At 50.0% G+C, this 11,875-nt stretch overlaps 1 protein-coding gene across 1 annotated transcript in view; it reads left to right on the top strand.

Moving 5' to 3' along the window:
• Positions 1–1,232: 1,232 nt before the first annotated feature.
• The window catches only part of PRKCB (protein kinase C beta), a 124,707-nt gene continuing 114,064 nt past the window's right edge, over positions 1,233–11,875 (top strand). Inside the window, 2 exon segments of the mRNA XM_075565672.1 lie at positions 1,233–2,542; positions 5,472–5,503. Coding sequence (XP_075421787.1) covers positions 2,262–2,542; positions 5,472–5,503 — 313 coding nt within the window. The 5' untranslated portion in view covers positions 1,233–2,261.

Raw genomic sequence — 11,875 nt, 5'->3', positions numbered from 1 at the left:
GAGTCGGGGGATCTATTTATCAAAGCAAAACTGGAGCAAAAAAAAAAACCGCATGAAATTTACTGAGGAAAAAGCATTCCTATTGAAACCAATGGGATTTTCTTGTAGTGTTTTTTTGCATCAGTTTTGGCAGTTTGATAAGTGACCCCTACAGTACGTATGTAAATAACAGGCAGTGTAATTCAAGAGTTAATTAATAAATAAAGGCAGATTAGAAAGCAAAAAACAGGTGTGGTTGCTTGTAGTGCAATGAGTTTGGCGAAATCCCTTAGGCCACGTCCATAGAAGGACAGGCCGCGCTGAGCCGTGCGAATGCTCCGCGCTGAGCCCCGGCATCCTCAATGAGGATGTCTTTAGAGGGGGCTCACGCGAGCGTCCGCAGGCGTGCTGAGGCGCTGGATTTTTCAGCCGACAGCCAAGCTGTTTTTCAGCGCGCTGTCGGCTGAAAACATTCAGCGCGAAGCAGCGTCAACGTCACGGCGCCGTGACGTTGACGTCGGTGCGTCGCGGGCGATTGGCCCAGCGACGTCACTGCCCCGCCTCCCTCAGCCTCCCCCCGCCTCCCGATCGCGCCCGCTGGCTCGCCTGCATGTGCATAGAACCGCACAGGCTTCAGCGGGCGAGCCTCAGCGTCTGCGCGGTTCCGCCCTGCTCCAACCTCTATGGACGCAGCCTTACAGTTACATTAGTAAAGAATGAAATAAATGTGTGTGTATTCATCTATGTACATAGCCTTCCCAGCCGTGATACAATGGACATCATGGAATAACCGCCACAGTAAAGGTAAACATTAAGAAAAGGAGTCTCAGAGCTTGCAATCTAAGTAATAAAGTCAAGACAATCAAATATCCAGGAAGTTTATTTAATCCCATCATTTTGTTATTATAAGAGCAGTGGTAACCTGGACTTCCAGTACCATCACTCCCCACCATTAAAGACCTGCAATGATGAACAGGTCCCTCCTCCCATTCAGAAAGAAGGCAGACAGACAGACAGACAGGCAAGCAGACAGGCAGACAGAGACAGGCAGGCAGGCAGTCACAGGCAGGCAGTTACAGACAGGCAGGCAGTTACAAGCAGACAGGCAGTTAGACAGGCAGGCAGGCAGTTACAGACAGGCAGGCAGTTACAGACATGCAGGCAGTTACAGACAGACAGTTACAAACAGGCAGACAGGCAGTGACAGACCGACAGACAGACAGGCAGGCAGTTACAGGCAGACAGACACAGGCAGACAGACAGGCAGTTACAGACATGCAGGCAGGCAGTTAGGCAGGCAGAGACAGGCAGGCAGTGACAGGCAGGCAGTGACAGACAGACAGGCAGTTACAGACAGGCAGGCAGTTACAGACAGGCAGGCAGTTACAGACAGGCAGGCAGAGACAGGCAGGCAGTTACAGACAGGCAGGCAGTGACAGGCAGGCAGGCAGTGACAGGCAGACAGACAGGCAGTTACAGACATGCAGGCAGCAGTTACAGACAGACAGGCAGTGACAGACAGACAGACAGGCAGTGACAGGCAGGCAGGCAGTTACAGACATGCAGGCAGCAGTTACAGACAGACAGGCAGTGACAGAAAGGCAGGCAGAGACAGGCAGACAGACAGGCAGTGACAGGCTGGCAGGCAGAGACAGGCAGACAGACAGGCAGTGACAGGCAGACAGACAGGCAGTTACAGACATGCAGGCAGTTAGGCAGTGACAGACAGGCAGGCAGTGACAGACAGGCAGGCAGAGACAGGCAGGCAGTGACAGGCAGGCAGTGACAGACAGACAGGCAGTGACAGGCAGACAGACAGGCAGTCAGACAGGCAGTTACAGACATGCAGGCAGTTAGGCAGTGACAGACAGGCAGGCAGAGACAGGCAGACAGACAGGCAGTGACAGGCAGGCAGGCAGAGACAGGCAGACAGACAGGCAGTGACAGGCAGACAGACAGGCAGTTACAGACATGCAGGCAGTTAGGCAGTTACAGACAGGCAGGCAGTGACAGACAGGCAGGCAGAGACAGGCAGGCAGTGACAGGCAGGCAGTGACAGACAGACAGGCAGTGACAGGCAGACAGACAGGCAGTTACAGACATGCAGGCAGTTAGGCAGTTACAGACAGACAGGCAGTGACAGACAGGCAGGCAGTGACAGGCAGGCAGTGACAGACAGACAGGCAGTGACAGACAGACAGGCAGTTACAGGCAGGCAGAGGTGTTCAGCCAGCAGATCGCTTGGTGAGGGGCGTGACCATGGCGAGGAAGGGGGCGTGGTCATGCAGATGAAGGGGAGCGGTCACGTGACGCTCGGTGCAGCTGTGTGCAGAGGCGCTGTGAGAGCGCAGTGCGCCCGGGGAGACCGGAGACACCGCACCGACCTCCCCCGCTACCGAGACATGGCTGACCCCGAAGCCTGCGAGGCCGAGGACCACACCACCCCCTTTGCCAGGAAGGGGGCTCTCCGGCAGAAGAACGTGCATGAGGTGAAGGAGCACAAGTTCACCGCGCGGTTCTTCAAGCAGCCCACCTTCTGCAGCCACTGCACCGACTTCATATGGTGAGACCCCCCAACTCATACCCCTCACCCATTCCCCCACCTTCTGCACCGACTTCATATGGTGAGACCCCCCAACCCATACCCCTCACCCATTCCCCCACCTTCTGCAGCCACTGCACCGACTTCATATGGTGAGACCCCCCAACCCATACCCCTCACCCATTCCCCCACCTTCTGCACCGACTTCATATGGTGAGACCCCCCAACCCATACCCCTCACCCATTCCCCCACCTTCTGCAGCCACTGCACCGACTTCATATGGTGAGACCCCCCAACCCATACCCCTCACCCATTCCCCCACCTTCTGCACCGACTTCATATGGTGAGACCCCCCAACCCATACCCCTCACCCATTCCCCCACCTTCTGCAGCCACTGCACCGACTTCATATGGTGAGACCCCCCAACCCATACCCCTCACCCATTCCCCCACCTTCTGCACCGACTTCATATGGTGAGACCCCCCAACTCATACCCCTCACCCATTCCCCCACCTTCTGCACCGACTTCATATGGTGAGACCCCCCAACCCATACCCCTCACCCATTCCCCCACCTTCTGCAGCCACTGCACCGACTTCATATGGTGAGACCCCCCAACCCATACCCCTCACCCATTCCCCCACCTTCTGCACCGACTTCATATGGTGAGACCCCCCAACCCATACCCCTCACCCATTCCCCCACCTTCTGCAGCCACTGCACCAACTTCATATGGTGAGACCCCCCAACCCATACCCCTCACCCATTCCCCCACCTTCTGCACCGACTTCATATGGTGAGACCCCCCAACCCATACCCCTCACCCATTCCCCCACCTTCTGCAGTCACTGCACCGACTTCATATGGTGAGACCCCCCAACCATACCCCTCACCCATTCCCCCACCTTCTGCAGCCACTGCACCGACTTCATATGGTGAGACCCCCCCCAACCATACCCCTCAACCATACCCCCACCTTCTGCAGCCACTGCACCGACTTCATATGGTGAGACCCCCCAACCATACCCCTCACCCATACCCCCACCTTCTGCAGCCACTGCACCGACTTCATATGGTGAGACCCCCCAACCATACCCCTCACCCATTCCCCCACCTTCTGCACCGACTTCATATGGTGAGACCCCCCAACCCATACCCCTCACCCATTCCCCCACCTTCTGCAGTCACTGCACCGACTTCATATGGTGAGACCCCCCAACCATACCCCTCACCCATTCCCCCACCTTCTGCAGCCACTGCACCGACTTCATATGGTGAGACCCCCCCCAACCATACCCCTCAACCATTCCCCCACCTTCTGCAGCCACTGCACCGACTTCATATGGTGAGACCCCCCAACCATACCCCTCACCCATTCCCCCACCTTCTGCAGCCACTGCACCGACTTCATATGGTGAAGGGCTGGGGGGGGGAGTGGGGGGGAGAGACAGAGGCTGGAGACAAGGGATAGGGACACGGGCAGAAGACTAGTTGGACAAGCAGGACCTGGGTGGAGAGGCAGAGGTGTGCAGGGGATTGGGAGCTGGTGATGTCACACGGGGATTCAGGTGCACATGATGCGTTAACCTCTTGGGTGCTAGAGTATCTTGCATTGCAGTGTGAAACCTTCATGCATTAACCCTTGGCTGGTAGACAGGTCGGCTCTGTCTCCTGGTGGGGTGATAATACTTTAACCCCTTGAGTGACGGAGGTTTGGCTACATGTTGATTTGAGGGTCTGTACTGCATTAACTCCTTGAGTGCTGGTTCCCTTTGACACTGAAGGGCTTAATGCAGTTGATTTCTATTGCATTGCAATCTCCTAAAGCAATGCACCACACACTCCCACCCCCCTCCAGCACTTGCTGGCTTAGATGTATGGATTATTTCAGATGTTAGCAGGTGCATGTACATATAGGGCATCACTGATAGTACAGCATGATGGATTATAGGGGGAGTGATGGGATGTGTTAATGGGACTCGTGCTTTCCTCTAAGTGCCTAACTCAATGAGATGGGTGCATGGTATTGGGTATGATTCATTTGATGCAGCGAGTGAGGAAAGGCTCTTTGTTGGCTATCTGACAACTCCCAGGATCTGCATGAATGGTATTTGGGGGGACCCTGGAAGTCCACATTAATGATGCGTTATGTCTGTCGGTCCATTGGGTTCTTTGGCTTAGGGAGACAGCTTCTAATGAATGACATACACTCCCGATTAACGAGACTGCCTTATGATGAGTGAGACACTCAATGAAAATCACACTGTTTACTTATGAGCTAGAGAAGTGAAACCACTTGCTTTTGGGAAGTGGAGAAGTATGTCCCGCTTCAGCAGTGGAGAGGTTTGTTGAAGGGGACTAAAATACACTTATGCTGATTATTCAAAATAAGATTATTCAAAATAAGAGTTCATTTTAAGGTGGGCCTCTGTTTCAGCTGCACAGATAATCTATCATACTCCCGTATTGGCCTTTTAACTTAAGCACATTTTCAGCCCAGATTTGCAGCTGAGCTACTAAATGCAATGAATTTGTGATGTCAAAGTGCACAAAATTGGCATCTCGCACCTGTATTCTTCCAGGGGTTGTGCCACTACTGTATTCTGTACATCATCTGCCCCATGCTGCAAACGTGTGCATTTGGGCTTCTCCCTTCCTTGTAGCATCCTAACCCTGACTGCAATCTATATGCTGTACTTGTGTCCTTGCATCTCTGCAGTGCTACATCTGCATTCCCATTCAGGGCTATATTAATATTCCGATGACAACCACTTCTGACAACCCCATTCCCATTTCTTTAGCCTGGCTCCAGGAAACCCAAACCACCCTTCCTAACAAACTGTTGTTACTGCAGAATCGGCTGTTGCTTTATATTTTCCCCAGTACCGTTTGTCTTCATTTCTTAACCCCTTGTACTGTGTGTTTTGATCCTGTGTTTTCTCTTGCAGGGGCTTTGGGAAGCAGGGTTTCCAGTGTCAAGGTGAGTGTTATCCTTTGTCCCAGCTTTGCTATGACTTGTGCTGAAGGGATAGAGGACAGTAGCACATTCACCGGGGGTGATTTGTAGACACATTTCCGGGGTCTCTTCATGCTGCTGTGTGGAGACGAATCTGGCTTTCTCGTTGCAGGGGAATCACCTGCAGGGTGTTATTCTGTCTGTCACAGAGAGATGTTAAACGTGCACTTTGTGCTGGCCTGGTTCTATCCAAGCGTAGAATGAATGAGCTGCCGTGCATAATGGTGCTGATTGTATATATACCCACCCTGGCCCTATATGTATATATACCCACCCTGCCCCTATAAGCATACAGAAAAGGGAGCTGGTAAACTGCACCAAATGTGTTGAAGATGAATCTTTTTCTGTATTGTTTTCAATCAAATTAATTTTTTTTGCATGATAAATCTCGTGCTGTGTCCATTTTATTCCCAAAACCAAACCACATTTGGCGGTGCCGTGTTGATTTTGCATGGTGTCTACTGTTATAAGCAATAGAAAAGTCTTCCTCCTTTTTTAAATCATTTTGTGCTAAATCCTAAAACCCAATGAAGATGATTTCTAAAGAAAGAAAGAAGTCCCGTATTCCATGGGATTTTTCTTTGCAATGTGTTGCAAGCTCCTCTGGCAGACAAGAGGGGTTAATAATCTCACGTGGCATTACAGTATATGCCCCAGTGTTGCACCCCAAACACTTCTTAAGCGCCATGTAGATGAATGAGTTTTTAAGGTCTGCTAAGGCTTGGCATCGTTTAGTAACTTTTGGGCTCTATCTTTCGGTATTTGGGCCCAGATCCACATAGCTTTAGCACGCCTTTACTCCCATTCATATGAACGGGTGCTGAGACGTGCTAAAGCATGACACCCTTTTGTGGATCGGCCTTGGTCGAGGGTCTGAGTTCTTTTGGGGCAGACAAATGATTGCCATGACTGATCAGCTGTGGTTTTGTATTCCTCTGCAATAATGTTATTCTGTTGCTGTACGTCTTGCAATTTAGCAAAGCTTTCAACTGTTGGAATTGTGTGGTTACAGTATGTTAATCACTGCTGTATGCCTTTTCACATGCCATAGGCGAGTCGTATTACCCTTCAGTGGTGTGTGCTCTCAGCAGAGAAAGAGTTAAGGAGAAGTGTGTGTGAATTTTTTGTGAATTACTTCGGTGCAGATATTATGTAACATCCTAGATATTTTGTGAGTCAGTTGAGACCTGTTAAATAGTTGTAAAAATTCTTGATTAAGAGTTTGCTTTTGGTATTTCTGTCTTCGCATACATATGCGCACACACATATGCGAACACGTGCACGCGCACACACATATATGCACGCGCACACACACATATACGCACACGCGCACACACATATACGCACACGCGCACACACATATACGCACACGCGCACACACATATACGCACAGCCGCACACACATATACGCACACGCGCGCACACACATATACGCGCGCACATACACACATATATATATATGCACGCACACGCATATATGTACGCGCACACGCACATGTACGCGCACATGTACGCGCACACGCGCATGTACGCATATGCGCGCATGCACACATGCGCGCACGCACACATATGCGCGCACGCACACATATGCGCGCACGCACACATATGCGCGCACGCACACATATGCGCGCACGCACACATATGCGCGTGCGCGCATATACGCACACACATACACGCGCGCGCACACGCACACGCGCACACACATATACACGCACACGCGCACACACATATACACGCACACGCGCACACACATATACACGCACACGCGCACACACATATACACGCACACGCGCGCACACATATACACGCACACGCGCGCACACATATACACGCACACGCGCGCACACATATACACGCACACGCGCACACACATATACACGCACACGCGCACACACATATACACGCACACGCGCACACACATATACACGCACACGCACACGCGCACACACATATACACGCACACACATATACACGCACACGCGCACACACATATACACGCACACGCGCGCGCACACATATACGCGCGCGCACACATATACGCGCGCGCACATATACGCGCGCGCACACACATACGCGCGCGCACACATACGCGCGCGCACACGGGTATATACGCGCGCACACGCGCACACACACATACGCGCGCACACGGGCATATACGCGCGCACACGCGCACACACGCGCACACACACATATACGCGCACACGCGCACACACACATATACGCGCACACATACTGTATACACATCACGATTGTGACCAGATTACATAACATATCACTTATGAGGCAGGGGAGCCTGGTGTGCTCCCTTGTTACTGAAGGGGTTAAAAATGGGTGTTTTGACTGTACATAGGTTTCTATATCATAGGACAGACTCGTTGCAACACTATGTGAAAAATGTGTTTCTCAATTTAATACATAAGACAAGTCTTTTCTCTTTGGTCAAGTTTATGCTGATTTTGATCTGTAATCAAAATGCAATTATAGAGGTTTTCACTGTAAACTGAAATCTCTTATTTATTGCAAGACAGTTACTGCAGTGTACCACAGGGCTCCCCCATAATTATATACCACAGGGTTCCCCCATAATTATATACCACAGGGCTCCCCTATAAAGATGATCTATTTGTTGTTATACCCCATCATTTTTTTTTTTTTTTAACTTTTTATTCTCCAACTGTCAACTTTTTCAGTAACGGAAAAGAAGCATCTGATTACATTATAACTTCCCCCCAACTCCTCTTACTGACTCTCCCCAACTTGCAAACTGGGCTAGAAAGACACAGAATGTGATGCATCGCATTATAATCTATGCAACATGTAAATCCCCTCCCCCCCCCCACTCCTCCTTCTTACGCTCCCCAAGGTGCAAGCTGGGGCAGAGACGCAGAATGTGATACATCTCATTTATAATCTGTGCACCATGTACCTCCCCCCAACTCCTCCTACTGACTCTCCCCAAGGTGCAAACTGGGGCAGAGATGCAGAATGTGATACATCTCATTATAATCTGTGCGCTATGTAACTCGTCCCCATCTCCTACTGACTCTCCCCAAGGTGCAAGCCGGGGCAGAGACGCAGAATGTGAAACACCTCAATATAATCTGTGCGCTATGTAACTCGTCCCCATCTCCTACTGACTCTCCCCAAGGTGCAAGCTGGGGCAGAGACGCAGAATATGATACATCTCATTATAATCTGTGCGCCATGTAACTCCTCCCCAACTCCTCCTACTGACTCTCCCCAAGGTGCAAGCTGGGGCAAAATCAGGGCAAGATGTAAATGTGAAGAAGATAGAAAGACTGGCGCACAGCCAAAGAAGTGGGTCCCAGGTTTGAATGATAAATATTCCTTTATTGTTCCGTACAGCAAACGGAGGTGAGCACCCTCCTACGCGTTTCGTGTACGCCCGTACACTTTCTCAAGATGAAAATGCCCTGCTTTTGCGGCAACACTGACTTGATGCATAGAACCCATAATGTGTTGTTTCTATGCCAGCACTCGGACTGGAAGGCCAAGGCTGTCCATGCCCCTTTATATTCCTTGTTTAAAGGAGCTGTTCCTCCTACTCCATATTTATTTTATTTTTTTACACAGGGTGAGAATCCTTATTCCTTTCTTCCACTTAGCTGTGCATTTAAAGAGAAACACATTTTCCGGATTCGTACATTACATAACAATTGGTATACGAATAATGTATGTGTGTGTGTGTAATGTCATACATACATACATACATACATACATACATACACACACACACATACACACACACACACACACACACACACACACACACACACACACACACACACACACACACACACACACACACACACACACACACACACCATACACACACCACATACACACACCACACACACACACACACACACACACACACACATACACACACCACATACACACACCATACACACATACACACATACACACATACACATATACACATATACACATATACACATACATATACACTTTATGATCCAGCGATTTACATTGATGCTTGGAAACGGAAACGCATCTATTTTCAGGCCCAATGCCTGTTGTTCTTTGTTGGCAAAAACACATTTGTTTTTTTATCTCTTCACTGGCCCCCTCCTTTAAAATAAAGAGCTTCCCCTGGTGGGTCCTCCTGCCACGTATGATGGCTTAGTTCAGGGGTGGCCAACTCCAGTCCTCCAAGGCCACCAACCGGTAATGGTTTAAGGATAATCCTGCTTCAGCTCAGGTGGCTCAGTCTGTGTGTGTGTGTGTGTGTGTGTCTGTGTGTGTGTGTCTGTGTGTGTGTGTCTGTGTGTGTGTGTCTGTGTGTGTGTGTCTGTGTGTGTGTGTCTGTGTGTCTGTGTGTCAAAAGGAGTGCTACTGGGCGTGGCTAATTGTATAAAACAAGAAACAAAAGTCCAAAGCAACATCCAATGTGACAAAAATACACAGTGAAATACCTATATATCTCTTGAAAAAAGGGTAATTTAGTTAACCCTTTGGCCAAAGTGTGTAAGCCTGCGAGCCACCTTCAAGGCAGGTCCTAACACTAACTGGTTAAATCCTTATTTACCTCTATAATTAGGGGGAGGATGGTCCTGGCATTGAACCTGTTGCAACCAGCTGCATGCAAAGAAAACCTGCTTACCTGGACAGTGGAGAGGGGCGAGCTTTAAACCCTGGGAGGGAGAAGCCACTTACCTCAAACAGCTGAGACCAGCTGGACAAAGTTAACAAACACACAGATACCTAGCAAGCTCTCAGAGCCCCCCCAAAATTACCACAAAAAGTGTGTGTGTGTGTGTGTCAAAAGGAGTGCTACTGGGCGTGGCTATTTGTATAAAACAAGAAACAAAGAAGTCCAGAGCAACATCCAATGTGACAAAAACACAGTGAAATACCTATATATCTCTTGAAGAAAAAGGGTCATTTAGTTAACCCTTTGGCCAAAGCGTATAAGCCTGCGAGCCACCTTCAAGGCATGACCATAATATCGCAGGTCCCAAGGATTTTAACCAGTTAGTGTTAGGACCTGCGATATTATGGTCATGCCTTGAAGGTGGCTCGCAGGCTTATACGCTTTGGCCAAAGGGTTAACTAAAGGACCCTTTTTCTTCAAGAGATATATAGGTATTTCACTGCATATTTTTGTCACATTGGATGTTGCTCTGGACTTTTGTTTCAAGATGAAGGGATATCCTGAAAACCTGACCGGTTGTGGCACTTGAGGACTAGATTTGGCCACCTCTGACTTATTTCATGCCCTCTGCATCTTTCTCTGCAGGTCTAATCTGCTTTCCTGCTATGCCCTTCCATTGAGCAGTTAAAGTTGCCCCTACATAAACTTAAAGATGAATGTTGCATAACGACAACATGAGTTGGGAAATCCTGGTAATATTGGGCACGCTTGTTGTCTGTCTCTCTCTAGCACCTGGGAACTAATTATTGGTTTCAGATGTCGACGTGTTCCTCTTCCTGGAATGCGTTCAACTTGGGTGCAGTAAACAAGCTGCACAAATGTGCGGCCACCTCTGCTGTAAACTGCACATACTGTATAGTACATGCACAGCACCCATGGTTCCGCTTGTGGCTTTGGGAGAATGTCTGTCAGTGAGAGTTGGAAAACTATATATAGTATATTCCAGTGGATAAAGACCAAGACAAGAGCACAGAAATATGCCAAGCAGAAAGGTTAACAGTAACATGTTGTTAGATGGCTGAGTGCTTTCACTGTATGTAAAGGTGGTAAAACAGGATGGGTGGGATGAATAGTTTGTTCATGTAATGATACAAGCCCATATTTACTAAACAGTGCTTTTCCATATGTCGCCTTCTGGCGTTGGGAGACACCCTACAGCTGATTCAAGTGCACAGACTAAGGTGTCTTCCAGCGCAGGACGGTAACTTGTGGAATAGCACTACTTAGTACACACAGGCCACAGAGTCCGGGAGATTCTTGTAGACAGTGTGATGGTTGTGGGTGGGGATGTGGTAGACAGGGTGATATGGGGGGGTGGGGTGGTGGGCGGGGATGTCATAGACGGGTGGTGGGCGGGGGTGTCGGAGACGGGGTGGTGGTGCTGGGCAGGGGTGTCGGAGACGGGGTGGTGGTGCTGGGCGGGGATGTCGGAGACGGGGTGGTGGTGCTGGGCAGGGATGTCGGAGACGGGGTGGTGGTGCTGGGCGGGGATGTCGGAGACGGGGTGATGGGAGGGGATGCCTTAGATGGGGTGGTGGTGGTGGGCGGGGATGTCGGAGACGTGGTGGTGGGCGGGGATGTCGGAGACGTGGTGGTGGGCGGGGATGTCGGAGACGGGGTGGTGGTGATGGGAGGGGATG

This window comes from Ascaphus truei, chromosome 11 (assembly GCF_040206685.1).
Source record: "Ascaphus truei isolate aAscTru1 chromosome 11, aAscTru1.hap1, whole genome shotgun sequence".
Taxonomy (NCBI): Eukaryota; Metazoa; Chordata; class Amphibia; order Anura; family Ascaphidae; genus Ascaphus; species Ascaphus truei.
Note: the sequence above shows the minus strand (reverse complement) of the source record. Positions and strands in the feature narration are given on the sequence as shown.